General features: G+C 61.3%; 2 protein-coding genes across 4 annotated transcripts in view; one reads left to right on the top strand and one right to left on the bottom strand.

Moving 5' to 3' along the window:
- PI4KA (phosphatidylinositol 4-kinase alpha) overlaps positions 1 to 26,901 on the top strand; it is a 61,479-nt gene that overhangs the window by 27,294 nt on the left and 7,284 nt on the right. For both annotated transcript variants that reach the window (XM_065904408.1, XM_065904409.1), the window contains exons 20-42: positions 9,815 to 9,923; positions 10,217 to 10,353; positions 10,509 to 10,642; positions 10,971 to 11,053; positions 12,561 to 12,631; positions 12,704 to 12,828; positions 13,349 to 13,430; positions 13,562 to 13,645; positions 13,723 to 13,812; positions 14,080 to 14,199; positions 14,315 to 14,407; positions 14,712 to 14,868; positions 14,963 to 15,090; positions 23,281 to 23,439; positions 23,642 to 23,793; positions 23,896 to 24,003; positions 24,080 to 24,207; positions 24,810 to 24,929; positions 25,018 to 25,097; positions 25,190 to 25,383; positions 26,147 to 26,237; positions 26,488 to 26,655; positions 26,743 to 26,796. In XM_065904408.1, coding sequence (XP_065760480.1) covers positions 9,815 to 9,923; positions 10,217 to 10,353; positions 10,509 to 10,642; positions 10,971 to 11,053; positions 12,561 to 12,631; positions 12,704 to 12,828; positions 13,349 to 13,430; positions 13,562 to 13,645; positions 13,723 to 13,812; positions 14,080 to 14,199; positions 14,315 to 14,407; positions 14,712 to 14,868; positions 14,963 to 15,090; positions 23,281 to 23,439; positions 23,642 to 23,793; positions 23,896 to 24,003; positions 24,080 to 24,207; positions 24,810 to 24,929; positions 25,018 to 25,097; positions 25,190 to 25,383; positions 26,147 to 26,237; positions 26,488 to 26,655; positions 26,743 to 26,796 — 2,667 coding nt within the window. The remainder of the gene's footprint in view (positions 1 to 9,814; positions 9,924 to 10,216; positions 10,354 to 10,508; positions 10,643 to 10,970; positions 11,054 to 12,560; positions 12,632 to 12,703; positions 12,829 to 13,348; positions 13,431 to 13,561; positions 13,646 to 13,722; positions 13,813 to 14,079; positions 14,200 to 14,314; positions 14,408 to 14,711; positions 14,869 to 14,962; positions 15,091 to 23,280; positions 23,440 to 23,641; positions 23,794 to 23,895; positions 24,004 to 24,079; positions 24,208 to 24,809; positions 24,930 to 25,017; positions 25,098 to 25,189; positions 25,384 to 26,146; positions 26,238 to 26,487; positions 26,656 to 26,742; positions 26,797 to 26,901) is intronic.
- On the bottom strand, positions 1,315 to 8,162 carry SERPIND1 (serpin family D member 1). 2 transcript variants are annotated; one of them, XM_065904256.1, is made up of 5 exons: positions 8,057 to 8,162; positions 4,792 to 5,687; positions 3,527 to 3,800; positions 2,176 to 2,320; positions 1,315 to 1,900 (listed from the first exon to the last, which is right to left on the bottom strand). In XM_065904256.1, the coding sequence occupies exons 2-5, from the start codon at positions 5,669 to 5,671 to the stop codon at positions 1,709 to 1,711; spliced, it is 1,491 nt and encodes a 496-aa protein (XP_065760328.1). In that variant the 5' UTR covers positions 5,672 to 5,687; positions 8,057 to 8,162; the 3' UTR covers positions 1,315 to 1,708. The 2 variants fall into 2 exon arrangements, with proteins under 2 accessions (XP_065760328.1, XP_065760329.1); XM_065904257.1 differs by lacking the exon at positions 8,057 to 8,162 and adding an exon at positions 7,273 to 7,416.

Genomic DNA, 26,901 nt, shown 5'->3' on the forward strand with positions numbered 1-26,901 from the left:
CGGGACTGAAGTGACTGAGCACACACGCACGGCTGTGACTCAGCCTCCAGGTTTTAGGGTCGCCGGGGCGGGGGTCCTGGCCCTGCATGTGGAGTCCTAGTGGGTGTCCCAGCCCCCGCCTGCTCACTCTGCCAGCAGAGCTTCTCGGAAAAGCAGGATGACCGCCTGCGGGGCCTGGGGTCAGGGTGGGCAGACTTTTAGCAGTGACAGGCCAGTGCCCGCTCAGCTGAAACCATCTGCTCTGCTGCCGTGACCTTCACGTGCACGTGTACACACTGTGGAGTCAACAAGTTAATGATCATGCTGGGGGCTGGGGGACAAATATTGGTTCTGTTGCTTAACATGGATCCTGGGGACCATGGTCCGGCCTCTGCTCCAAGGTCAACCCAGATGTGCAGGGAGACACTGACGTCCTTCGATGTTTGTCTTCTCTAACGTTTCACATTTTTTCCGGCTTTGGGTCTTTCAGTGGCATACTATCCTGAATTACTCAGTTGAGGAGACGAGCCAGTGGGTCTGGGCAGGAGGCGGGGGTTCCCGCCCTGAGGCAGCTGCTCCCTCCTAGGTGATCTTGGGGCCCGGGGTTGGGGTGCTGGGTCCCCTGTCCTCTGCGAGGCTCCTTCCTGCCTGAGGGTCATAGGCTGGGTCCTGCGACTCTGTGAACGCGCCTCAGAATGTGCCAGGTTCCCCAGCTGGAATCTGCAGCTGGAGCCGCAGCCGCGTGACAGGCTGCGGAAAATGTCCATGCAGGCTGCCCGGCCGCCAGCCTCTTGCAGCTGCGGGGCCTTGGGCAGGTTACTTGTTGTCTCGGTGTCGTCATATGAGGTTTGTGGACTAACATCTCAGCTCATGGGCCCCTTTGAAAGCTGTGCCCGTTCTCGTGGGAGTAGTGTCCGTCCACAGGTATCTGTACTTCACCTTGGGCTGAGGTGTGGGAGGGGCCCAGCGAGGCCCTCGTTAGGATCCCCAGGCTGGGTGGTTACCCCAGGACTGACGTGAACCCCTTCAGGCAGTGATGTACTTCATCCTCACAGCAGCCCTGTGAGGTGGGACTGTGTCACCCCCATTTCACAGACGGGAAGCCTGAGGCCCGGAGGTCGCCTCAGAGTGCTGGAGGCTGGAGTGGATCTCAGGGCCCGCGTCCTCGCGCCCCCGGTCCCAGCTGCTCTGCGGTGTCTGAGCCAAGGGCATGCCCTGCGCTGGGTCAGTGCGGGGCCCTCAGAGCACTGCCAGCCCCCAGCACTCTGGGGTGCCAGGTGGTGTAGACCGGCTTCTCTTAGTTGTTTGTGCTCATAAAAGAAGAGTACGCCCTGTAGAAGTGGCAGCTTTATTAACCCCTGGGTGGGCAGCGTGACTGCGGGCCCCGCTGCCCCCTGAGAGGCCGTGCCCCCGTCAGCGGGCTGGGCCTTGCCCACGGCGGGGCTGGCGGTCAGCATCTTGGGGGCCGCTCGTGCTCTGCGATGGGGGCAGCTTTGGGCGACCACGGTGCTGCTGGGCCCGGGGGTGAGCTGTGAGGGGCCACGTGTCTGCGCCAGGGCCCTTCAGCGCCAGCCGCCCTGCAGGCCGGACAGTGCGAGCGTCGCCACCTCGCCTGGGTCTCCCAGAACGGGGGCCAGGCCACGGGGCCCCAGCGCCAGCACCTCGTGGTTGTCACAAGGGAAATGGAATCGTGATGCCCCAAAGCACTCGAGACGTCCAGGCCTCGCCACTAAGACCTGGTGGGGTTGGCGACCCGGCCCAGGAAGAGCAGGCAGCTGGTGCGGTGCTCATAGACAAGAAACAGGAAAGGCCGGTCGACGCTGAAGCGGACCTGGGTGGACAGCGGCATGAACCCCACGGCGGTCACGGCCGCGGCCTGCGTGCCCTCCTCGTTCACCGTGATGGTGCCTCGGTGCTTGAACTGCGTCGGGCACAAGGGGCGCTGTCAGGGGGCAGCGGTGTCCTCCCAGGAGGGGGCGGGGTGACGGGGGAGGCCCGGGCCCAGCGGGTTACAACAGCTCTCGGGCCTCGGGGCCCCCCTCAGCTAAGCCGGGGCCGTGCTGCGTGAGGGGTGGACAGTGTCACCTTGGCGGTGTGCACTGCAGCCACCTGGGGCTCCCCCGGGAGCTGGGTGAGCAGGCAGGGGGGGCGCTCCGGGGGCCCGGCCCAGACAGGACAGGCGAGGGTGGGCCTTACCAGGTCGATGACGATCCTCTGGTCCGTGATCCCCGTGGTGTTGCTGTTCTTGTCGAAGAGTGCTGTGACCCCCAGGGCGCGCAGGGCCTGCACCAGGCTGTAGTCCTTCTCCAGCTTGAACTTGGGCAGGAGCACCTCCCGCGTCCTGGCCGGGAAGAGAGCGCTTTTCCACCCACGGCCTCTCAGGGGAGCCCTGTTCCCCGAGACGTCGTTAGCACGCCAGCCCGTGGCCCGCGGGCGGCATGTGGGGCCCTGCCCGCGGAGGATGGAGAGGCCGCCCCTGTAACCCTGCTGCTCAGAAGCGCTTGCTGCCACGCGCTGGGGTCCTCGGCCCTGTGGGTCCCTGTCCTGTCAGCAGAGCGCTCAGGGCTCAGAGGCGCCTGACGCCGTGTGTCCCCGGGCGCCTGTCACTTCATGGTGTAAGGGGTGAGGTGCAGCTAGGCACGCCAGAGGGACAGCACCAGCCTTACCACCCGGCCTGCTGCCCTCCGTGCTCCAGGGCACGCGCGCGACCTGGTGCACGCAGCCCTCGCGGCGCCAGCACCCCGCGTGCGAGGCCACAGCACGTAGCTGCTTGTTAGCGTCCGAGGGACAAGACCGTGTCCACTGCTGGGCCATCCCGGAGGAGGGGGGACAAGACCCGGGGCCTGCTGCAGGCAGCGACAGGCTCCTCTGGCTGGCGGGGGAGCGGGGCCGTGTGCGGGCCAGGCGGCCGGCCTGCATCGTGTGGGTGGGGCCCACAGAGGGTTTGAGGGATTGGGGGGATGCTGACTGGCGGTCGGTGCCAGATGGACTGAGTGGAGACAGCAGGGTGATCCGGCCCCGCCTCCAGCTCCGGGCAGAGGTGGTGGGCAGTCAGGTCAGAAAGGAGGCCCATTAGGGACGTTCCCTAAGAGACACGTGGAGGCGTGACGCGGCCTGGCTCCTGGGCAGGCCTGCCTCCCTGGTTCTGGTTCCAGTCCTGTCCGTGTGCGCTGGTTCTGCAGGGAGCCCCAGACCAGGTTGACGTCTTCACACGGGCCCAGGGAGACGGGGAGGTGACGGGTGCGTCCCTCCCGCCCTGACCAGCCACGGAGTGTGTCCTGCCAGGGACCCGAAACTAACTGCGCGGCGGACGACCCAGGGGCGGCTTGGAGGCCCTGGGGCCTCTCGGCTCATGCTGGGGATTGTCTTCGTCCCAGGCCCGCAGCACGCGGCTGCGGGGTTGGGGCAGGTGTGCGGCAGAGCCGCGTCATTTCTCACCCGTGCGCTCTGGCCGCGCAGGAGCTCTGGGCTGAATTCACAGCGGCCTGGGGGACAGTACCCCTTCCCCTGAAGCAACCGCGGCCCGGCCCCCCAGCCCCCGAGGCACCTGTTTGTCATACTCCTCTGCCACCGCTCCACCACCTGGGGCGTCAGCTGGCTCTCCAGGACCTTCATGCCGGACAGCTTGTGTGGGACCACCACCAGCATGCTGATGCCCCCCACGTACTCCAGCCGCAGCACGGCGCAGTCCAGCTCCTGGTCGCTGGCCGCCAGGAAGGCGCCCTTGGTCTGCATCATGGGGACCTTGACCACCTCCCGCTCGTTCAGCCGGAAGTTGTGGTTATGTGTCATTTCCACCGGAAACTTGTTCACCCAGGACCCTGTGAGGTCAGCGGAGCAGGGTCATGGGGTCGCTCAGACAGGCTGGGAGGCCCACCCACGGTCTGACCCGCATGTCTGGTTTGGGCCGGACCCGGGCGGTACTGATGCTGCTGGTGTGGGGACCACACTTGAGAAGCACTGCTCAGAGGCGGACCTGGCCCGCGCCCGCTGGTGCTTGTGGCAGAGGGCACCCTGGGCGCAGGTGCGCACGCGGCCGCACCGCGACCCTGCTGCTCCTGCCTGCCTGCCAGCTCCCTGGCGGTGGAGGGCGCTGAGGTCTCCTGGCTGGGGTGTCCACCGGGCATTGTGAGCAGGGCCTGGGCTTTACAGACCTGCACGGCCCTATCTCTGGGGCCCTAGGGGCCTGTGTGCACGTGTGTGGGGCTTGGGGGTGCCTCGCCGTTGGCCCAGAGCAGTAGCTCTAGATACAGGCTTGATTTCCCTGCCCCGGCTGTCCGGGGAGGAGTGGGGTGTGAACGTGAGTGTCTCAAGCGCAGCCTATCTCCAGCCTTTGGTCCGTCCCGAAAGAGAATAAGTGAACTGAGGTCCAGGTGGGCCTGATGCGGAGAAAGGCGCTAACTCAGGTCTAACACAGGCTGGAGGGGGCGCTGAGCAACCCTCAGGACAGCATTGCAGTTCTGTGTCCGTGAGATGGAGACGCTGACAGCAGCGGCCCCTTAGGGCCGCAGTGAGGCCTACAGCACGGGCTTCCTCCCTGGGACCCTCCCTGGCCCCGCAAGCCACCCTGAGCCTGGCTCTGCGGGGCGGGGGGGGCGTGGAGGCGGAGGCTGCGGGCCCTGCCGCCCTGTCCGCGCGTCCACCCCGGGGGCGCGCCGTCTCCTACCCGCTGCCCGCCACCCGCGCATCGGCCCGGGGCGCGCCGTCTCCTACCCGCTGCCTGCTGCTCTCCTACCCACTGCTTGCCGCCCTCACCGTCTCCTACCTGCTGCCCGCCTGCGCGTCCGCCCGGGGGGCCGTGCCGCCTCCTACCTTTGAAGTAGAGGCAGTTGAGGAGCAGCATCTGGGTTGCGGGGTCCACGTCCTGCAGCGCATCTCGTATGAGGCCCTTGGTGACCCGCGCCACGTGCTGGTTCGTGTGGGCGAGAAAGGCCGGGTCGGAGAAGTCGGCCGCCCGGACCTCGGCAAAGTAGTACTCCCGGACCTTGGCCTTGAAGTCGTCCAGGACCGGGAGCTGCTTCTGCACATAGAGGCTGCTGACGGAGCGCAGTGTGTACCCGAAGTCCCTGCGGAAGAGGCGGTGGGTCAGCTTCCGGAACAGGTTGTGGACGGTGCCCAACTCGTAGGTGGCGCTGGCGTTGACGAACTCGGCGAAGCGCAGGGCCGTGTGCACCTGCCGGTGCGTGTCGCCCGCAAGGCCCAGGCAGAGCATGGCCATGGCCGCGGACACGCCCACAGGCGCCAGGAAGACGTTGTCGGCCGCGCCGGCCTGCGCCGCCAGCGCCCGGTACAGGTCGAAGGCGAACTGCGCATTGAGGAGGTTAAGCCGCTGCACGCGGCTCTTGCCAGGGAAGAGCGGGAGCACGCTGCTGGTGCCCGCCCCGGGGCGTGTGGGGGGTGCCGCGTCCACGATGTCGCTGTAGTCGTCGTCCTCCCCGAGGATCCTGTCCAGGTCCAGGTAGTCCTCCTCTTCCTCCCCGTCCGCGATCCACTCGTTGGTGACGGTGTTCTCCTCGTGGAAGGCGGCGGGTGGCAGGGGCCTGCTCGCGTTGCCACTCTTCAGCCGCCCCCAGCGGGGCTCCGCGGACTCAAACTTGCCCCCGCCGTCATCACGCCGCCCCCGTGGGCTGAGGGTCCCGCACGCAGATGCCAGGAGGAGGGCCAGCAGGAGCAGGCGCAGTGGGCACCACATCTCGGAGGAGCTGGAGCTGGGGGAGAGCAGACGTGTGAGGACGCCCGGGACCCCCCCCACACACCAGCGGGGCCCCGGGCGCCCATCCCCAGACACTTTAGGATCTGGTTAAGACAGACACGCCTGACATTCTGTGGGGCCTCATGAGCCTGCCTGGGGGACCCATGGGCGCCGCTCAGAACCTGTGGTGGAAAGGGGGGCAAAACCGTGGGGCCTGGGGACCCAGGGGGTTTCCTTTTCATTCGTGTACTGAATTTTGGGTCAGTTTTCCAAGCAACACCCAGGGCTCTGGAGGCACCACAGTGTCCCCCAGTCAGCCGGGGGCCCCCGTGCAGTGAGGAGGGCTCGTGAGGATGTTGCTGGCAGGGGGCTGGGGGGCCGCCTCCTGTGCTGGGAGTCCATGGGGGTCTAACTGCGTGATCTGGGACATGTCTGCAGTACAGGGTCGCCCGGGCTGCTTGCAGCCCCGGTGGTGAGGTGTGCGCGTTCTCACATCTGCCAGTCGCTGCCCACTGCCCTGGGAGGGCCCGGTCTCCACTAAGGTGCTCTGGGTTAGAGTGTGGTGGGTGCTGTTAGAGAGCGCCTGCCGGAGGCCTGAGGGGCTCCCTCCACGTGAGTGGGGTGCCCCGGGGGGCCGTCGGCCTGCCGCCCCTCCCCTGGCATGCCTGTCTTCCTGGCCGGGCACTGCCTCCCTGGAGGGCATGGCCGTCGACGTGCCCGGGTCCCAGGACAGGGACAGCGTGTGCCCTGCTGTTCCGTCGGACAGCACCCAGCATCCCTTCCGTCCTCTGGGGGGGGCGGCGCGTCTTGTTCGGTGTGCGTGTGTGTGGCCATCTGCTGCTGGGCCTCGGGACCAGGACCTCTGTCTCCCCCCAGACCGGGAGAGCGCCGCGGACTCCCGTGAGGTGGAGCTGGGCTGGTTGGGCCTGAGGACGGGCTCAGTGCACGATGCCCCCTGGAGCTCAGCGAGTCCCACCCCAGTCTCTGCCTGTGCGCGTGGCCAGGCCTGGAGCTCCGCGCTGGGTGTCAGCGTGCTGGTCCGCTTGCGCGGGGCCAGGGGCTTGATGGGACCCGGGTCGTGGCGCCCCCTCATGGTGTCCAGGGCTCGGGCCTCAGCCCCATGAGAGCAGTCGGCTGCATGCCCGGAGCACCGCGGCTTGGAGAGGGACAGGCACGTGGCTCCCGACTCTGACCCCGCTGTCGTCTTCCCGCCCGGCCGCTCCCCCCAGCCTGTCGCGGGGGCCGCCCCACACGTGCCGATGACACAGGCCTGAGGTGTGCGGCGCTGGCGGGATCAGGCCAGGGGCCTGGGTAGAACTGGACGTGGGTGCTGATGGCAGGACACTTAAAAAGTGAGGGGAGAGAAGGGAAGCTGTTTGCCGAAGGTCTCCTGGCTGCACCTGAAAGTGTTCCTCTCAAGTTAGGAAAAAAGCTTAAACAGCCCCAGCTTGAGTAATCAGGGGTTCAGGGGGAGGAAGTTGACCGGACAGGGAGGCAGAGGTGAAGACACCCGTGTGGGAGCGTCTCGTGCCCTGCTGTGTGTTCCACACTGACGGGCCTGTCACTTCCATTACGCCCTCGTCGGAGGGATCAGGGCGTACCTTCTGAGACCTCACTTTCTGTGGATAAAAGCTCGGCATCTGGAAGGTACATCTGCTTGTTGTCTTGCCATTCAGCATCGCAGGAATTAAGATGCTTCAGTATTATTGCTCGGTTGTGTTTAAATCCAGGGTACTATATTTGAAGAAAAGCAGTGCTTTCTAAAGGAAAATCATGCAAAAGTTTGCTTTTCTGGGCATTTTCTGTGGCACCACCTCATGCTGGTTACACGGAGCAGGGCCTGGACTTTGTGGTCCTTCTCCCTCGTGGCTGCTGTCCCCTGGCCCAGGAGGAGCGGGGCTGACGGAGCTGAGGACGCTCTTAAAGTGGACGGGACTTCAGACTCGGCACAGAGAACACCCCCAGGCCCGTGTCCGCAGGCTCACCAGCCCCAGGCCCGCCACCCCCAGGCCCATGTCCCCAGGCCCGCCACCCCCAGGCCTATGTCCCCAGCTCAGCAGCGCCGTGTCCGCAGGCTCACCACCCCCAGGCCCGTGTTCCCAGGCTCACCAGGTCTGTCTGCACGTGTGTATGCACACATGTGACACACACAGACACATTTTTCTGAACCAGTTGCAACACCCCAGAACCAGGATGCCCACCCCCAGCCCCGTTCCCAGTTCAGGTCCTTAAGCTCGCGCAGACCCTCCTCATGGTCAGGCAAAACAGACAGAAGACCTTCCCCTTCTGAAAAGAGCAGTAGGGAGTGTTGGAAGGTTTCGCTGGACAGAGAAACAAGCCCGTCACCCACCTCTCACCCAGCAGAAGGGTTGGAGACCTACTCACCTCCGTGCCGCTGGTGGGAAGTGGCTCTGCAGGGGCGGAATCGGCCAAGGTTGGCCGCGCGCTTCCCTGTGACCTTTGGCGCTGGGCTGCAGTCGTGGTCTGCCAAAGTACACAGGTTGCAGATGGAACACCGCCCCCCAGCCTCGTCAGCACAAAGCCTCGCTGTGCGCCCGGTCACCGCCCAGCAGCTGTGAGTCCGCTTTTGGAGGCCCAACCGGCTGCATTTGATGAGCCGCCAGGACACTGCGGCCGGGGCTGGGCTGTGTTACAGGGTGGCTCAGACACCCCCTTGGATGTGGGCCCCCCCCACCACTGTGCATCGTGAACTCGGTCCTTGGCCGGGGGGGGGTTGGCCCCGAAGAGACCCTGGCCCAGGCCTGCGTGCTGTCTCTGGTCCCTGCAGGACACCCAGCCCTGCTCCCCTGTGTCGTGGGAGACAGGGCCACACCGAGGTTCTGGGGGGCCCTGGTCATCTCAGTGTCCAGTTCGTGGGGTTCCGTTTGTCTGGGTCGTGCTGCACAGCTTGCAGGATCTCCGTCCGCGACCAGGGGTTGAGCTCGGGCCCCTCGGCAGTGCGAGTTCGGTTGTAACTGTGGACCGCCAGGAATCCCTGGGGGTATCTTGTTTATGATGCATGTTGTGAACTCACTTTCCAGGAAGTGTATTATCATCCTACCCGCGGTGGATGAAGGGGCCCATCTTGCCACCCCCCACAGCAGTGGGCATCACCCCTTCCCTGCCCCTGGCCACCACCTGGCACATTCAGTTCAGTTCAGTAGCTCAGTCGTGTCCGACTCTGCGACCCCATGAATCACAGCACGCCAGGCCTCCCTGTCCATCACCAACTCCCGGAGTTACTCAAACTCATGCCCATCGAGTTGGTGATGCCATCCAGCCATCTCATTCTCTCTCATCCCCTTCTCCTCCTGCCCCCAATCCCTCCCAGCCTCAGGGTCTTTGCCAGTGAGTCAATTCTTTGCATGATGTGGCCAAAGTATTGGAGTTTCAGCTTCAGCATCAGTCCTTCCAGTGAACACCCAGGACTGATCTCCTTTAGCATGGACTGGGTGGATCTCGTTGCAGTCCAAGGGACTCTCAAGAGTTTTCTCCAACACCACAGTTCAAAAGCATCAATTTTTCGGCGCATACTTGGTGCTTATAGATCGTAGTACATGCTCAGACCGAGGAGCCCCGCTTGCCGTGGGTTAGTTGTCGCCTTGTGGGGGCTTGACCTCTACCAGAGGCTATCGAGGGTCTACGCGTCCGCCAGGTGCACGCACATTTGTAACCATTTTCCGTACCCAAGCCCCGCGCACACGGGCGTGCACACACACACATGGCAGGACACTGTCAGGTTGGGAGTGCAGGGACTCCAGTCTCAAGAGACTCACCTATTACCTGCTTCACACGCTGGGCTCTGCCCACAGTCCCCGCGCCCCCCTGCTCCCCACCCCACCGCACCCCGCCTCGGGCCTGGTGCTCCTGCAGCCCCGTGGCTGCCCACCTGTAAACACCTGGCCGAGGTCCTGGAGCTGCCGCCGCCTGCTTCCTGGTGGTGAGGTGGGGCTGGTCCCTCCTGGCGCAAAACTCGCCTGCACCCCAGGGCACAGGAGGGTTTCCAGGGAGCTTGCCGGGGCCGCTGGTCCGGCCAAGAGACCGCTCCTCTGAGAGGAGACCGGGAGGGCGGGTCACGGGCTTGCGTCTGTAGGTCTCAGCTCCGTGCGCAGACAGCCCCCTTCTCTGCCTCTGCTCCACCAGCTCACCCGGCGGCTGCCGCCCATCAAGGAGCCGAAACCGCGGCTGCAGAAGCTCTTCCGGGACTTCTGGCTGTACTCGGTGCTGATGGGGTTCGCCGTGGAGGGCTCAGGTAGGGGCCCCCCGGGGCACAGCGCAGAGTGAGGCCCAGGGTCCTGATGGGGTGTGTGCCCCCACGCAGGACGGCCAGTGGGGCTGCCGCCCCCACAGTGGGCCGTGCTGTAGGCTTCTGGGAACACCGCGTACCTTCGGGGACCCTGTCCCACTTAGGAAGCAGACTTGTTTCTGTCCCCACCCTGGGATGGTGGCTCAGGCAAGGGGCCCGTGGCTCGAGCCGCTGTCAGCCTGGGCCCCGGCGGGGCGCCTCCTGGGCCAGGTGGCGCCTCAGCCCTCCTCGTCTCACAGGACTCTGGCCAGAGGAGTGGTACGAGGGGGTCTGTGAGATCGCCACCAAGTCCCCGCTGCTGACCTTCCCCAGCAAAGAGCCCCTGCGGTCCGTCCTCCAGTACAACTCGGCCATGAAGAACGACACGGTCACACCCGTAAGGATGCCTCCCTGCCGAGCACAGTGCTCCGGGCGGGCTTTGGGAAGCCCCCAGGGATGAGAGGGTGGTCTTGCGGGTCCGTGCAGGCGCGTGGCCACAGGGCCAGTTTCGGGGGTGGGGCCGCCTGTGCCCACGCAGCCCACCGCCCGCAGGCCGAGCTGAGCGAGCTGCGTAGCACCATCGTCAACCTTCTGGACCCAGCCCCTGAGGTGTCCGCCCTCATCGGCAAGCTGGACTTCGCCATGTCCACCTACCTGCTGTCCGTCTACCGGCTGGAGTACATGAGGTACGCCAGCTGCCCCCTCGCCCGTGAGCCCTGCGGGCGCCTACAGGCTCAGGGCCCTGCTGCGCCTCCTGGTCAGTGTCTTTAGAAACGCCAGCCCAGGCTCCTGCTCTCCATGTGCGCGTCCTTCCTGAGCCCCAGGTGCCCCTGGGATCCGGCGCTGCGGCCACCCCTACCTGGGGCCAGGCCGCTGAACTGTCACCGGAGTGGCTGCCAGCCCTGTGCCCGTGGCCCTCGCCCCGGGGGGGCAGCCGTGCTCACGGCCTCACCCGTCCCAGCGGCGCTGCCGCTGCTAGACCCAAGCTGTGCACTTATCCCAGCCGTCCCGCAGGGTCCTGCGCTCCACTGACCCCGACCGCTTCCAGGTGATGTTCTGCTACTTTGAGGACAAAGCTATCCAGAAAGACAAGTCTGGTAAGTGGCGCCACAGGTCTCTGAGGTGCGTTGGGGTTTAGTGGTGTGAACGGAGCGTGCTCCCTGTGTGCATGGAGGAGGCAGCTCCACACCGCCGCTGCATGCTGCCTCGGAAACACGAGTATAAGCACACGGCCCCAAAGACCGTGTCCTGACTCTGCATGTGCGCCGGGGGCTGGGCCAGGAACGTCCCCGCAGATGCACTGCAGCCCCGGGGCTCGGGGCCCAGCCATCCTCTGCCAGAGCAGCCCAGGCCCCTGGGTTCGGGGATGGGCCTGGGCAGCTCATGGCCAAGAAGCGGTCCTGCTTCTCGACACTGCTGCTGAGAGGACCAAGGCCAGGGTGCAGAACCCAAATGTGGATACGTTTCTGTTGTTTTGTGTAAAAGAAGGGAAAATACATTAGGACGTATGTCTCGAAAAAGCTTAGGAGGTGACGTGCTCGTGTCCCTCTATGCTTGTATGTATGTATGCAGTGTCTAATTTTATTTGTTCCACTGGTGGTGGTTTAGTCACTAAGTTGTTATGGTTTAGTCACAAGTCACTAAGTTTCGACCCCATGGAGACTGTAGCCCGCCAGGGTCCTCTGTCCATGGGGATTTTCCAGGCAAGAGTACTGGAGTGGGTTGCCATTTCCTTCTCTAGGAAGGATCTTCTCGACCCAGGGATCAAACCTGGGTCTCCTGCACTGCAGGCAGATTCTTAACCAACTGAGCCACCAGGGAAGCCCATTTCTTCCACCAGGTGTTTGTGAATTACGACTGTGGTTGTTCCTTTCATGCGATCAGGAAAGAGGGAGACCAGGAGAGAGCCACGGGGTCCAGGGAGAGGCCGGGCACCTGTGTAGGGCCACCCCTGGTCTCACTGACCAGGTAGGAAGGGTGCTCCGCAGCTGATGGACAGAGACCTCCCACGAGCAGCGGTTAGAGAGGCTCGTTAGCCAAGAGCAGACAGCTCGCTGTGGAGCACCTGCCCCTCCCCGGGGCACCCTGCGTGCCGCAGCAGGACCTGCGTCCTTACCTGGTTTAAGGCCATGTCCTTCTTTCCTGGGAAGCTTTCGGGACACGAGTCTCTGGGACGCGAGGACTCGCAGGTCCCAGGATGCCATGCACAGACCCGAGGCTCACCGTCCCGACAGGACCACACTCGAGCCTCTGTTCCCTCAAAGCGTGCCTGTCCCCGACACTCTAGTGACGCGAACGTGACGTAAGAAAAGGGACAGAACCATGTGCAGATGTTAAAGTTGAGGCAGCAGAGAGAAGCAATGTTCGGTCTAGGCGGCGTTTGCCAGCTTTAGTAAGAGAACAGACAGACTCGCGTTGCTGTCGCTCATGTGCTGACTTGTGAGGCGCCTGTGAGGGGCTGGTGGGGGCACCCAAGAGGAGCCAGGGGCTCGAGGGCAGTGCTGTGTTGGCCACAGATGGGCGGCACTCCCTTGGGGAGCGGGACAAGCCTGGGCGGGGTCAGAGGCGGTGGGCAGCCCCCCCACTGACGGCCCTGTGTCACAGGGATGATGCAGTGTGTGATCGCCGTCGCAGACAAGGTGTTCGACGCCTTCCTGAACATGATGGCAGAGAAAGTAAGCCTTGGGGGGGTGCCCGCGTGCTCGCCAACATGCGTGCGGGGCCTGCAGCCTGTCCTCTGAACCCAGGCCAAGACCAAGGAGAACGAGGAGGAGCTGGAGCGCCACGCGCAGTTCTTGCTGGTCAATTTCAACCACGTCCACAAGCGCATCCGCAGGGTGGCCGACAAGTACCTGTCTGGGCTGGTGGACAAGTGAGCTCCGCTCCCTTCTGGGCCTCGCGACGTCCCCCAGTCCACGTTCCCCCGGAGGTCCCGGGTGTCCCCTGGCCCAGGAGGACTGGGCCCGCCCTGAGTGCCCTGCACCCTACGCCGTTCCGAGAGCCTCGTGGAATGGCCGCCGGGGGAGGGCGCTAAGGGCGACCCGAGCCTGCCCCACAGCCCCGTGACGGGCTCAGACAGCGAGCGGGCTTGCGTGCTCCCCGCAGCAGATGCTGTCCTGGCAGGGCCGGAGGGCGTGTCTGAGCCAGCCTCCGCGCCTGCAGCCTGCTCCGTGGGCGCTGGCTCCCGGCAGCTCCTCCTGTGTCCCCCAAGGTGCCCCATGCAGACAGCTGTCACTTACCCTCGGCCCCTGTTGTTCAAGGGTCCCGTCCTGCCATTTTCAGTGTGAGAGCAGGGGACGCCTGGCCGCTGGCCAGGACAGTGGGGTCGGGCGGCCTCGGGAGCACAGCTCCGGGTGGGGGCTCTGGGCCCTGAGCAGAGGGCTCTGGTGCAGGTTCCCCCACTTGCTCTGGAGCGGGACGGTGCTGAAGACCATGCTGGACATCCTGCAGACCCTGTCTCTGTCGCTGAGCGCTGTGAGTGCCCCCCCACCCCGCCGAGCCTGCCTCACGCCCCAAGTGGCGGGCGGGGTGCCCGTCACAGATGGGCAGAGGCCGGGAGGGACGCGCCGTGGGGCTGTGGTGCGAGGCGGGCCCTGTGCTTCTAGGACATCCACAAGGACCAGCCGCACTATGAGATTCCCGACGCGCCCTACCGCGTCACCGTCCCGGACACCTACGAGGCCCGAGAGGTAGGTGGCGGGGCGCGGCCCGGGGGGCTCGGCGCGGCCCTGGGCACTGACTGCTGCCGCCCTCGCCCCCCTGCCAGAGCATCGTCAAGGACTTCGCCGCGCGCTGCGGGATGATCCTGCAGGAGGCCATGAAGTGGGCGCCCACGGCTACCAAGTCCCATCTGCAGGTACTTCCTTGGGGCCAGCGGGACGCTCCCTTGGTGACGTCCTTCCAGCTGTGGGAGCTTTACCCACAGGGCGTGTTCAACCCGCACACGGCACTGGTGTGATGGGCCGGGGGCAGCAGGGGCGGGTGTGCCCGTCCAGGGCTGAGGGCAGCTGCCCGGGGCGTGTGGGGGCGCGGCAGGGCGGCACCAGCTTGCAGCTTGGCCGGCCGCCCGCCCGCTGTGCAGAGGCGTGGCTTCCCCTCCGCGGTAACGCGGGTCCCGTGGCAGGAGTACCTGAACAAGCACCAGAACTGGCTGTCGGGGCTGTCGCAGCACACGGGGCTGGCCATGGCCACCGAGAGCGTCCTGCACTACGCCGGCTACAACAGGCAGAACACGAGCCTCGGGGTACGTGCACGGCGGACTCCTTCTGACAAGCGTGCGTGCCGGTCCTCTGCGGGATCAGATCCCCGCAGTAGACAGGGTGGTGCTTGACAGCGCGGCCACTGTGGTGTGTTTGCAGGCGACGCAGCTCACGGAGCGGCCGGCCTGCGTCAAGAAGGACTACTCCAACTTCATGGCTTCACTGAACCTGCGCAACCGCTATGCAGGCGAGGTACCTCCCCCACCTGCCTGCCCGCCTCCTCCCCCCGCCCCCAGGGGTGGCGGGAGGTCTGTCTCTGGGGAAGGTCCAGTCTTCGGAAGGGGTGGGAGTTCCTCTCAAGTCTTGAGAAAGAAAAATATGCCCAACTCAAGAAGCCCCCTGCCCTGGGGGTCCGTCCAGAATCTGGAGAGCAGAAGCAGCAGCTTCTGCAGGAGCTCTGGGGGCAGGGGGTGGGCTGCGGGGACAGCCCGGCACTCGGCGCTGGCAGGGGCCGTGGGCGGGGCAGCTGGGCCACGTGCGCCTCCTCCGCCCACAGGTGTACGGGATGATCCGGTTCTCAGACGCCACAGGCCACACGTCGGACCTGAACAAGATGATGGTCCAGGAACTGAGGGCCGCGCTGGGCGCTGGAGATGCTCAGCAGTACACGCAGGCCATGTTCAAGCTGACCGCCATGCTCATCAGCAGCAGAGGTACCGGCCCAGGGGCTGCGGCCATGCCGTGCGCGGGGGTGGGGGTCGCGGGCCCGCCCACTGGGGCCTCTGAACGTCTTCCCCCTGGTTGCAGACTGTGACCCGCAGCTCCTCCACCACCTGTGCTGGGGCCCCCTGCAGATGTTCAACGAGCACGGCATGGAGACCGCCCTGGCCTGCTGGGAGTGGCTGCTGGCCGGCAAGAACGGGGTGGAGGTGCCGGTAAGACGCTGGCCATAGAGCCCGAGGGTTGGAGAACCAGCCTTGGCCCCCTGGCTGTGGAGCATGGAGACCCCAGGCAGGCCACCTGTACCCCCGGGGCCTCACACATCAGCAAGACGGTGATGTGAAAGCCCGCCCCCAGGACCGTCTCCGGGTTAGAGGGGACTTGGGCCTGACGCTGTCGTTCCCCCAGTGCGCGGCAGGGGGCGCCCTTGCTCCACTGGTGGCTGCTCTGCATCCCCCAGTCTGTGCCCAACGAGGGGTATCTCCTCACGTCCAAGGTAAGGGGCAGCAGCTGCACGTTGCTGGAGCAGCTGTGAAGAGATGCCCCACGTCCAAGGTGAAATGGCAGGTGTTGTGAGAGGGCGTCAGACAGCAGACACACTGAAACCACAATCGCAGAAAACTAGCCAGTCTGATCCCAGGACCACAGCCTGTCTGACCCAGTGAAGCCAAGCCATGCCGCGTGGGGCCACCCAGGACAGCCGGGTCTGGCAGAATGGGGTCCACTGGAGAAGGGAATGGCAAACCACTTCAGTCCTCTTGCCTCGAGAACCCCATGAACAGTATGAAAAGGCAAAATGATAGGACACTGAACGATGAACTCCCCAGGTCGGAAGGTGCCCAGTATGCTACTGGAGCTCAGTGGAGAAAGAACTCCAGAAAGAATGAAGGGATGGAGCCAAAGCAAAAACAACACCCAGTTGTGGATGGGACTGGTGATGGAAGCAAGGTCCAATGCTGTAAAGAGCAATATCGCATACCAACCTGGAACGTTAGGTCCATGAATCAAGGCAAATTGGAAGTGGTCCAGCAGGAGGTGGCAAGAGTGAATGTTGACATTCTAGGAACCAGCGAACTAAGATGGACTGGAACGGGTGAATGTAACTCAGATGACCCTTATGCCTTCTACTGTGGGCAGGAACCCCTTAGAAGAAAGGGAGTAGCCATCATGGTCAACAATAGAGTTCGAAATGCAGTACCTGGATGCAGTCTCAAAAACGACAGAATGATCTCTGTTCGTTTCCAAGACAAGCCATTCAATATCATGATAATCCAAGTCTATGCCCCAACCTGTAACGCTGAAGAAGCTGAAGTTGAACGGTTCTATGAAGACCTACAAGACCTTCTAGAACTAACACCAAAAAAGATGTCCTTTTCATTATAGGGGACTGGAATGGAAAAGTAGGAAGTCAGGAAACACCTGGAGTAACAGGCACATTTGGCCTTGGAGTACAGAATGAAGCAGGGCAAAGGCTAATAGAGTTTTGCCAAGAGAACGCACTGGTCATAGCAAACACTGTCTTCCAACAACACAAGAGAAGACTCTACACACGGACATCACCAGATGGTCAACACCGAAATCAGATTGATTCCATTCTTTGCAACCAAAGATGGAGAAGCTCTATACAGTCAGCAAAAACAAGACCGGGAGCTGACTGTGGCTCAGATCATGAATTCCTTATTGCCAAATTCAGACTTAAATTGAGGAAAGTAGGGAAGACCACTAGACCATTCAGGTATGACCTAAATCAAATCCCTTATGAATATACAGTGGAAGTGAGAAATAGATTTAAGGGACTAGATCTGGTAGAGAGCCTGATGAACTATGGACAGAGGTTCGTGACATTGTACAGGAGGCAGGGATCAAGACCCTTCCCATGGAAAAGAAATGCAAAAAAGCAAAATGGTTGTCCAAGGAGACCTTACAAATAGCTGTGAAAAAAAGAGAAGCGAAAAGCAAAGGAGAAAAGGAAAGATATTCCATTTGAATGCAGAGTTCTAAAGAATAGCAAGGAGAGATAAGAAAGCCTTCCTCAGCGATCAATGCAAAGAAATAGAGGAAAACAACAGAATGGGAAAGACTAGAGATACCTTCAAGAAAATTAGAGATACCAAGGGAACGTTTCATACAAAGACAGGCACAATAAAGGACAGAAATGGTATAGACCTAACAGAAGCAGAAGATATTAAGAAGAGGTGGCAAGAATACACAGAAGAACTGTACAAAAAAGATCTTCACGATCCAGGTAATCACAATGGTGTGATCACTCAGCTAGAGCCAGACATCCTGCCTGGAATGTGAAGTCAAGTGGGCCTTGGAAAGCATCACTACGGACAAAGCTAGTGGAGGTGATGGAATTCCAGTTGAGCTATTTCAAATCCTGAAAGATGATGCTGTGAAAGTGCTGCACTCAATATGCCAGCAAATTTGGAAAACTCAGCAGTGGCCACAGGACTGGAAAAGGTCAGTTTTCATTCCAATCCCAAAGAAGGGGGAAGCCAAAGAATGCTCAAACTACCACACAATTGCACTCACATGCTAGTAAAGTAATACTCAAAACTCTCCAAGCCAGGCTTCAGCAATACGTGAACCGTGAACTTCCAGATGTTCAAGCTGGTTTTGGAAAAGGCGGAGGAACCAGAGATCAAATTGCCAACATCCGCTGGGTCATCGAAAAAGCAAGAGAGTTCCAGAAAAACATCTATTTCTGCTTCATTGACTATGCCAAAGCCTTTGACTGTGTGGATCACAATAAACTGTGGGAAATTCTGAAAGAAATGGGAATACCAGATCACCTGACCTGCCTCTTGAGAAACCTGTATGCAGGTCAGGAAGCAAAGGTTAGAATGGGACATGGAACAACAGACTGGATCCAAATCGGGAAAGGAGTACATCAAGGCTGTATATTGTCACCCTGCTTATTTAACTTATGTGCAGAGTACATCATGAGAAATGCTGGGCTGGAAGAAGCACAAGCTGGAATCAAGATTGCCAGGAGAAATATCACTAACCTCAGATATGCAGATGACACCACCTTTATGGCAGAAAGTGAAGAGGAACTAAAAAACCTCTTGATGAAAGTGAAAGAGGAGAGTGAAAAAGTTGGCTTAAAGCTCAACATTCAGAAAACTAAGATCATGGCATCTGGTCCCATTACATCATGGGAAATAGATGGGGAAACAGTGTCAAGACTATTTTGGGGGGCTCCAAAATCACTGCAGATGGTGACTGCAGCCATGAACTTAAAAGACACTTACTCCTTAGAAAGAAAGTTATAACCGACCTAGATAGCATATTAAAAAGCAGAGACATTACTTTGCCAACAAAGGTCCGTCTAGTCAAGGCTATGGTTTTTCCAGTGGTCATGTATGGATGTGAGAGTTGGACTATAAAGAAAACTGAGCGCAGAAGAATTGCTGCTTTTGAACTGTGGTGTTGGAGAAGACTCTTGAAAGTCCCTTGGACTGCAAGGAGATCCAACCAGTCCATCCTTTTTTTTTTTTTCCAACCAGTCCATCCTAAAGGAGATCAGTCCTGGGTGTTCATTGGAAGGACTGATGCTGAAGCTGAAACTCCAATACTTTGGCCACCTCATTCGAGGAGTTGACTCATTGGAAAAGACCCTGAGGCTGGGAAAGATTGAGGGCAGGAGGAGACGGGGACGACAGAGAATGAGATGGCTGGATGGCATCACCAACTCGATGGACTTGAGTTTGAGTAAACTCCGCGAGTTGGTGATGGACAGGGAGCCCTGGCGTGCTGTGATTCATGGGGCCGCAAAGAATCGGACACGACTGAGCAACTGAACTGAACTGAGTCGTGTCTGACTCTGCGACCCATGGGACTCCCCAGGAAGAGTACTGGAGTGGGGTGCCAGTTCCTTCTCCAGGGTTCTTTCCGACCCAGGGACCTAACCCGGGCCTCCCACACTGCAGGCGGACTCTTGGCTGTCTGAGCACGAGGGCGCTGTGTTTACCCACAGCAGCCAGGTCTCAGCTGCCCAGGAGGGCAGCCCCCTGTGTCTGTGTTTCTGCACTTCCTGCTGGAGGGGCCCAAGGAGAGGAGGGTCACATAACATCTGAAAACAGATTTGTGTTTCCAAGATTCCCGTTAGTCTCCATGGTAACACGGGGTGTGCCTAGTAATTCCTGCGTTTATTAAGCTGAGATGCGTGGTCGCAAGGAGGTTCTGTTTTCCTTGCTCCTGAGGGAGTTAGCTGGATAACTTCCAAGGATGCAGCTGGGGTGTTCCCGGTCAGGGGCACGGTCCTGGCTGAGATGAGGGGTCACTGGCCCTGACCCCAGGAGGGAGGTCGGCCGGGGCTGGGCTCTCTCTGGCCTGCTGGCTGTGCCGTCTCAGGGCCCGCGGCAGGTTCTGACTGCGTGCCCAGGGTGACGGCATGGCCTTGCGCCCCGTGCCCGCCTGTCCGTCTCACGCGGCTCTTGTCCCTGTGGGGAGGGGGCTCTGCGGTCACGGCTGCATCCCCTGCCGCCGGGGGTGGCGCGTGACTTGTCTCCATCTGTGCCCCTGCTGTGCGGGACACACGCCTTGTAACCGTGCTGTGTGTTGTCAGCCCTTTTCCTAAGCCGACGGGTCTGCCCAGACCGCATCCGCTCCTCACACGCTTCTGTGCGCCCAGGTCCGCAGTCTTTTCCCGTACTTCCTGAGCTGCGGGCGGCGGAACATGCACCCTCATCCCACGTGGTGGCAGGTTTTCCCGGGTCTGCGGTCCTGAGTTGACAGCTCTGTTGTTTAGGAGCTTAGATTTTTTAATAACTTGAGTCTTATGTGCCTGGGTGTGATGGCCTGTGTATTTTATGCTGGGACTTCTTGAACTTACTAAATTTAGAGATTTCAGACTTTTAATCACACTGGGAAAATTTCAGGCTGCTGTTTCATGCAGTATATTTTTTACCCCGTTTTGCCCGACTCCTCACTCGGGCTCTGGGGGTGCTCGCTTCAGGCCTCAGACGGTGGCCGTGCCCACGGACCTCGGCACTCTCATGGGCCACCGTACTCTCTCACATTCTGGCCTGCTTCAGCTGGGCTCCATCCAGTTTCCCCGGACGTTCTCCTGCCTTACGCATTCTGTCGTTAAACCATTTTTAGTGTTAAGTTTTATTTCAGATATTATAATTCTCAGACCTAGGGTTCCTATTCTTTTTTATGCTTTGTTTTTCTTTGCTGACAAATCTCTGTTTACCTCTTCTATCTTTTCCTGTGCGTCTTTGAACATGTTTGTAATGATTACTTGACAGTTCTTGCGTGCTCGGTCAGTTCTAGCGTCAGGGTCGTCTGTGTTACAGTTTGCGACTCTCGGCCTGGCGCTGTTTGTGGGAGAGCAGTGGGGGCCACAGGGCCGGGCTGGGGATCCGTCTTGTGTCCAGTGGCCGAAGCGAAGGCCACACCCCGAGGGTGGAGGCTCGGCAGAGGAGGGTGGGCTCTCCCGGTTTACACTCGCACTCATTCTCTTATTTTTCTCCAAAATTAGGAGAGGGCTTAAGGAAGGGTTTCTCGGCCAGGAACTTTGCTTTTCATACGGGGTCTCTGAGACTCCAGCCTGCCTCCTGCCATCACCAGTCGCTAGGCTGGCTTGAGGTCTTGGCCTTGGCAGGATGATCCGCCACTTGTGCCACACCTCATGCTGGCCTCGGGCTTGCCAGGGAAACACCATCTGTGGAGCGGCTCCTAGCGCGCTCTGCCCACCGCCCTCGACAGCCCACTGGCCCCAGGCTGGTTCCTGTCCTCTGGCCCTTGCTGCCGGTTCAGGGCTGAAGGCCGGCTGTCGCTCTGGTGCCCGCCTCGCCTCCGCAGGGACCTGCGGGCCTGATCCAGCCACGCCTCCCCAGAGCAGGGCCCGTTCCCTTTATTTTTCTGTCTTCAGTTTCTGGACCTTTCTGTTACTGGGCAGCGTGTGCTGTTACATATGGGCATGAAGGAGAAGAGACAGATCAGCTGCAGCCCTAACTCAGAGGCGAGCCCTGCTGGCTTCCTGCCGTCTTTTTTGAGTTCGTGGGAAGATAAAGCACAAGCAGCCTTGTTGGCCTCATGCGGCACAGGGATCTGGGCCTTAGTGCCACTGAGGTGGGAGGGAATTCTGGCCCCTGGTTCAAGTGCACGGAGCCAGCCTGGCCTCACTGTGCCCTGCCTGTAAATGCCCAGAAAGAAATCTCGCTGCATGGCGAGCCTTAGTAGATGCTGTCAGGTCGACCTTTTACCTCTAAGGCATCTTCAGAATCGGACCACCTCCCTGCCCTGAAGGAGTCACTTCAGTTCACTTGTTCCGTCATGTCCAGCTCTTTGTGAGCCCATGGACTGCAGCACACCAGGTCTCCCTGTCCATCACCAACTCCTGGGGTTTGTTCAACTCATCTCCATCGAGTCGGTGATGCCATCCAACCATCTCATCCTCTGTCGTCCCCTTCTCCTGCCCTCAGTCTTTCCCAACATCAGAGTCTCTTCCAGTGAGTCATTTCTTCGCATCAGGTGGCCAGAGTATTGGAGTTTCAGCTTCAGCATCAGTCCTTCCAATGAATATTCAGGACTGATCTCCTTCAGGATGGACTGGTTGGATCTCCTTGCAGTCCAAGGGACTCCCAAGAGTCTTCTCCAACACCACAGTTCAAAAGCATCAATTCTTCGGCGCTCAGCTTTCTTTATAGTCTGACTCTCACATCCATACATGACAACTGGAAAAACCATAGCCCTGACTAGACGGACCTTTGTTGGCAAAGTAATGTCTCTGCTTTTTAATATGCTGTCTAGGTTGGTCATAGATTTTCTTCCACGTAGTAAGCATCTTTTAATTCATGGCTGCCATCTGCGGTGATTTGGGAGCCCAAGAAAAGAAAGTCTGTCACTGTTTCCACTGTTTCCCCATCTATTTGCCATGAAGTGATGGGACCAGATGCCATGATTTTAGTTTTTTGAATGTTGAATTTTAAGCCAGCTTTTTCACTCTCCTCTTTCACTTTCATCAGGAGGCTCTTTAGTTCCTCTTTACCTTCTGCCATCAGGATGATGTCATCTGCATATCTGAGGTTATTGGTATTTCTCCCAGCAGCCTTGATCCCAGCGTGTGCTTCCTCCAGCCCGGCGTTTCCCATGATGCATCTTCGTGTAAGTTAAGTAAGCAGGATGCCAGTATGCAGCCCTGACGCACTCCTGTCCAGATTTGGAACTCTCCATTGCTCCATGTCCGGTTCTAACTGTTGCTTCTTGACCTGCATACAGCTTTCTCAGGAGGCAGATCAGAAGGTCTGGTATTCCCATCTCTTTAAGAATCTTCCAGTTTGTTGTGATCCACACAAAGGTTTTGGCATAGTCAATGAAGCAGAAATAGATGTTTTTCTGGAATTCTCTTGCTTTCTTGATGATCCAGCAGATGTTGGCAATTTGATCTCTGGTTCCTCTGCCTTTTCTAAATGCAGCTTGAACATCTGGAAGTTCTCAGTTCACGTATTGCTGAAGCCTGGCTTGGAGAATTTTGAGCGTTACTTTACTAGCATGTGAGATGAGTGTAATTGTGCGGTAATTTGAGCATTCTTTGGCATTGCCCTTCTTGGAATTGGGATGAAAACTGACCTTTTCCAGTCCTGTGGTCACTGCTGAGTTTTCCAAATTTGCTGACCTATTGAGTACAGCACCTTCACAGCATCATCTTTCAGGATTTGAAATAGCTCAACCGGAATTCCATCACCTCCACTAGCTTTGTTCGTAGTGATGCTTCCTAAGGCCCTCTTGACTTCACATTCCAGGATGTCTGGCTCTAGGTGAGTGATCACACCATCGTGATTATCTGGGTTGTGAAGATCTTTATTGTACAGTTCTGTGTATTCTTGCCACCTCTTCTTAAAATCTTCTGCTTCTGTTAGGTCCATACCATTTCTGTCCTTTATCGAACCCATCTTTGTTTGAAATGTTCCTTTGGTATCTCTGATTTTCCTGAAGAGATCTCTAGTCTTTCCCATTCTACTGTTTTCCTCTATCTCTTTGCATTTGGAAGGAGTTGCTGCCCTCCAAACCCCACACCTTGGTGGTGGGGACTCAGGCTCCACTCGGCCCCCACAGCTCTTCCCAGGCCTGGTTTCGGGCATAAAGGCGTGGTCGCGGGTCCGTTGGGTGGAAGTGGCACTGGGTTCTGGAGGCCCTGAGCAGGTGCTGCGGGCACAGGTGGGCGCGGCAAAGCGGGACACGCGCCCGGCTGTGGTCCTGGGGGGCGTGTGGTGGAGGAAGGCTGGGGGTGGGGTCATCACGGGACCTTGCTGGTTTTATTTTTCTCCATACTTCCTCAGTTTTCTAAGTTTCCGGCAAGCATGTGTTCCTTTTATAATTGAAAACCAACGAGAAAACGCAGCAGCCCCTTTCTGTGCCTCACAGAGGCGCTAATGGCCACGTTCTTGCAGTTCATGCGGGAGATGGCGGGGGCCTGGCAGATGACGGTGGAGCAGAAGTTCGGCCTGTTTTCTGCGGAGATAAAGGAAGCAGACCCACTGGCCGCGTCAGAGGCCAGTCAACCCAAGCCGTGTGCCCCCGAGGTGACCCCTCACTACATCTGGATTGATGTACGTGCCCCCCAGGCTCCTCCCACTCTTCCCCGGGGTTGGGGGCTGCCCCGAGGCTCCTGGTTGAAGATGCCCCTCTGGGAGGGGGTGGTACTAGACCCCCTCTCCCCCAGACACTCGCCCCCTGCCTTGCAGACCCCACCTGCACTCTGGCGGGCCCCACAGGCAGCGTTTCCCCCACCCCACCCCCCGCCCCTCGCAGTTCCTGGTGCAGCGGTTCGAGATCGCCAAGTACTGCAGCTCCGACCAGGTGGAGATCTTCTGCAGCCTCCTGCAGCGCTCCCTGTCGCTTAGCATCGGCGGCGCTGCGGGCAGCATGAACCGGCACGTGGCGGCCATCGGGCCCCGCTTCAGGTGAGAGCCGGGGGCCCGGGGGTGGAGGGGGGAGCTACTGCCTGCAGGTGGGCCCTGAGCCGGGGCAGCTGGAGGTGGAGCACTGAGCCGGCCCCCTCATAGGCTGCTGACCCTCGGCCTGTCCCTGCTGCACGCGGACGTGCTGCCCAACGCCACCATCCGCAACGTGCTCCGCGAGAAGATCTATTCCACCGCCTTCGACTACTTCAGGTGCCCGCCGCCCCTGCCCCGGGCCGGGTCCCCCCGCCGCGTGCCTGGCTCTCACCCTGGTTCCCCCCATCTACAGCTGCCCCCCAAGGTTCCCGACCCAGGGGGAGAAGCGGCTACGTGAGGACATCAGTGTGATGATCAAGTTCTGGACCGCCATGTTCTCGGACAAGAAGTACCTGACCGCCAGCCAGCTTGTTCCCCCGGGTATGCCGGCCCGCTTTCCGCTCCCCCGCCGTGCTCTGGGCCGGGAGTGGGGGTAGGGCCCCCGGGCCAGGCAGACGCCCTCGGCGTAGCTTCCCAGCGCCAGGCTGTTCACAGGTGTCCCGCACACCTGTCAGTCCACCCTGAAATGAGGCTGGTGGGCCAGAAGGGGCGAGGCACGGTCCATCGTCACCCGGCCGGGCAGTCCTTTCGGGAGCGACTCTAACATAAGTGTCGTGGCAGCGTCCCCGCGGTCAGGCCCTTGCCTGCAGCAGCTCGGGCCCAGGGTCTCTGCAGCAGACCCATGCAGGCGGCCTGTCTGCCAGGACGGGACAGCACCCACAGTGAGTGTCCCGGTGGCTCATGGCTCCCCCGGAGCGGGGCCGGCGGCCCCACGTCTGCCCTGGGCCCCCTGTGCGGGAGCACAACTGGGGGACAGGTGCTCCATGGTCACTGCGGGTGGCACTCGGGGAGCACCGCCTGCTGTGGGAAGCTTCTGCTGCAGCGGTCTGCCGGAGTTCCTGGGTGCCTGGCTCCCTGTGAAGCCATCTCCCCCGTCTCCTTCCCCGTGGCTGCCTCGTTCTAGAATGCTGTGTCTCCCGCAGACAACCAGGACACCCGGAGCAACCTGGACATCGCGGTCGGCTCTCGCCAGCAGGCCACGCAGGGCTGGATCAACACGTACCCACTGTCCAGCGGCATGTCCACCATCTCCAAGAAGTCAGGTCGGTGGGGCTTTTCACCTGGGCCCCTTCGGTCCTCGGGGTGGTGGAGCGTCTCTGAGGGACACCCCGTGTCCACCCCCCGCCCCAGGCATGTCCAAGAAAACCAACCGGGGCTCGCAGCTGCACAAGTACTACATGAAGCGCCGGACGCTGCTGCTGTCACTGCTGGTGAGGCCGCCCACTAGGCCCGAGCGGGGATGGGGGGCAGGGCGGCTGGGGGGGTGGGGGGCGACATAGCCGGGTCCCTGACTGTCCCCCAGGCCACTGAGATCGAGCGCCTCATCACCTGGTACAACCCGCTGTCGGCCCCGGAGCTGGAGCTGGACCAGGCGGGGGAGAGCAGCGTGGCCAACTGGAGGTCCAAGTACATCAGCCTGAGCGAGAAGCAGTGGAAGGACAACGTGAACCTCGCCTGGAGCATCTCGCCCCACCTGGCCGTGCAGCTGCCAGCCAGGTGCGCTCCAGGCCGCGCCCACGGCCACTGCGGCGGCGGCGGCGGGGCGGGGCGGGGCGGGGGTGTCTCCTGCGCTCCAGGCCGCGTCCATGGCTACTGCGGCGGTGGGGCGGGGCGGGGGCGTCACCGCGGGGCCGTCAGGGGTGTCTCCTGCGCTCCAGGCCGAGCCCACGGCCACTGCAGCGGCGGGGCGGGGCGGGGCGGGGGCGTCACCGCCGGGGCATCGGGGGTGCGCCGTGCAGGGTGGGTTCTGTCCCGCTGGGGCCCAGCACCCCACATCCCACGGTGGTAATGGGGCCCCCAGGCCCATCTTGGTTTGACGAGGAAAGGGAGCAGCTGGTAACTCCCAGGGGCGTCCGCGGGCTGCAGCACCTGGGTTGTGAGCTCTCCCGGCGGCTCTGACAGGCAGGAGCAGAGGGGGCCGCGTCCTCGTAGACCCCTGCCACCCCGTGAGCCCACGCTGCCTGCTCAGTGCTTCCTCCCACAGGTGCCAAGTCCACACGGGGCAGGACCGCGGCCTGTCCCCTCGCCCCCGCCCTCCCACCCGCTGCGGTGCCCTCTGGCCCACGGGCTGCTTGGGGCCTTGAAAGGGAAAGGGCAGAGCCTTCCTGCTCCAGGCCCTCTGTCCGGGTCACCGCTGGTCACAGTGACCCCGCCAGAGGCCAGGGTGCTTAGACACTGCTGGGCGCCGGGCTTGGCCCTCAGTCCCGGGCTCCCCGGCCTTGTTCTCCGTGTGTGCCACCCACGCCCCCTGCGCCTGCAGGTTCAAAAACACGGAAGCCATCGGCAACGAGGTGACGCGTCTGGTGCGCTTGGACCCAGGAGCCGTTAGTGACATCCCGGAAGCCATCAAGGTAGGGGGGTGGGGGGGGCAGGGCAGGAAGGCATGGACTCTGAGCCGCCTCCGGGGCCTCCCGGAGGAACGCGGCCAGCGCCCTGGGTTCAGCGGGGCGTCAGTGTCGCTTTCCCAGGCTCTCCAGCCTCTGATGGAGGCGTTCACTGTAGAAAACGGCGAATGTGCTTCGCCCTGGGTGAGGTGGTGCGGGTGGCAGAGCGCGTCAGCTGTTAGAACGCCTCTCAGCACGCCCCGTGGCTGCCCCCCAGTTCCTGGTCACCTGGCACACGATCGACGCCGATGCCGCCGAGCTGAGCCACGTGCTGTGCTGGGCGCCCGCGGACCCGCCCACGGGCCTGTCCTACTTCTCCAGCATGTACCCGCCGCACCCCCTCACCGCGCAGTACGGCGTCAAGGTCCTGCGGTCCTTCCCGCCGGTGAGCCCGTCTGCCGGGTGGGGGGCACTCGGGGACACACCCTGGGACCGCCGCCCTGGAGTCACGGCTGTACCCCCCCCACCGCAGGACGCCATCCTGTTCTACATCCCCCAGATTGTGCAGGCGCTCAGGTACGATAAGGTGAGTCTGCGCCCGCGTGCTCTCCAGCCCCGAGGGCCGGGCGGGCGGGGCACAGAGCCGGGACCTGGGCCCCAACTCTCACCCCACCACGCGGCCGTCCAGCGC

The sequence above is a fragment of the Muntiacus reevesi genome, chromosome 13, assembly GCF_963930625.1.
Source record: "Muntiacus reevesi chromosome 13, mMunRee1.1, whole genome shotgun sequence".
Classification (NCBI taxonomy): Eukaryota; Metazoa; Chordata; class Mammalia; order Artiodactyla; family Cervidae; genus Muntiacus; species Muntiacus reevesi.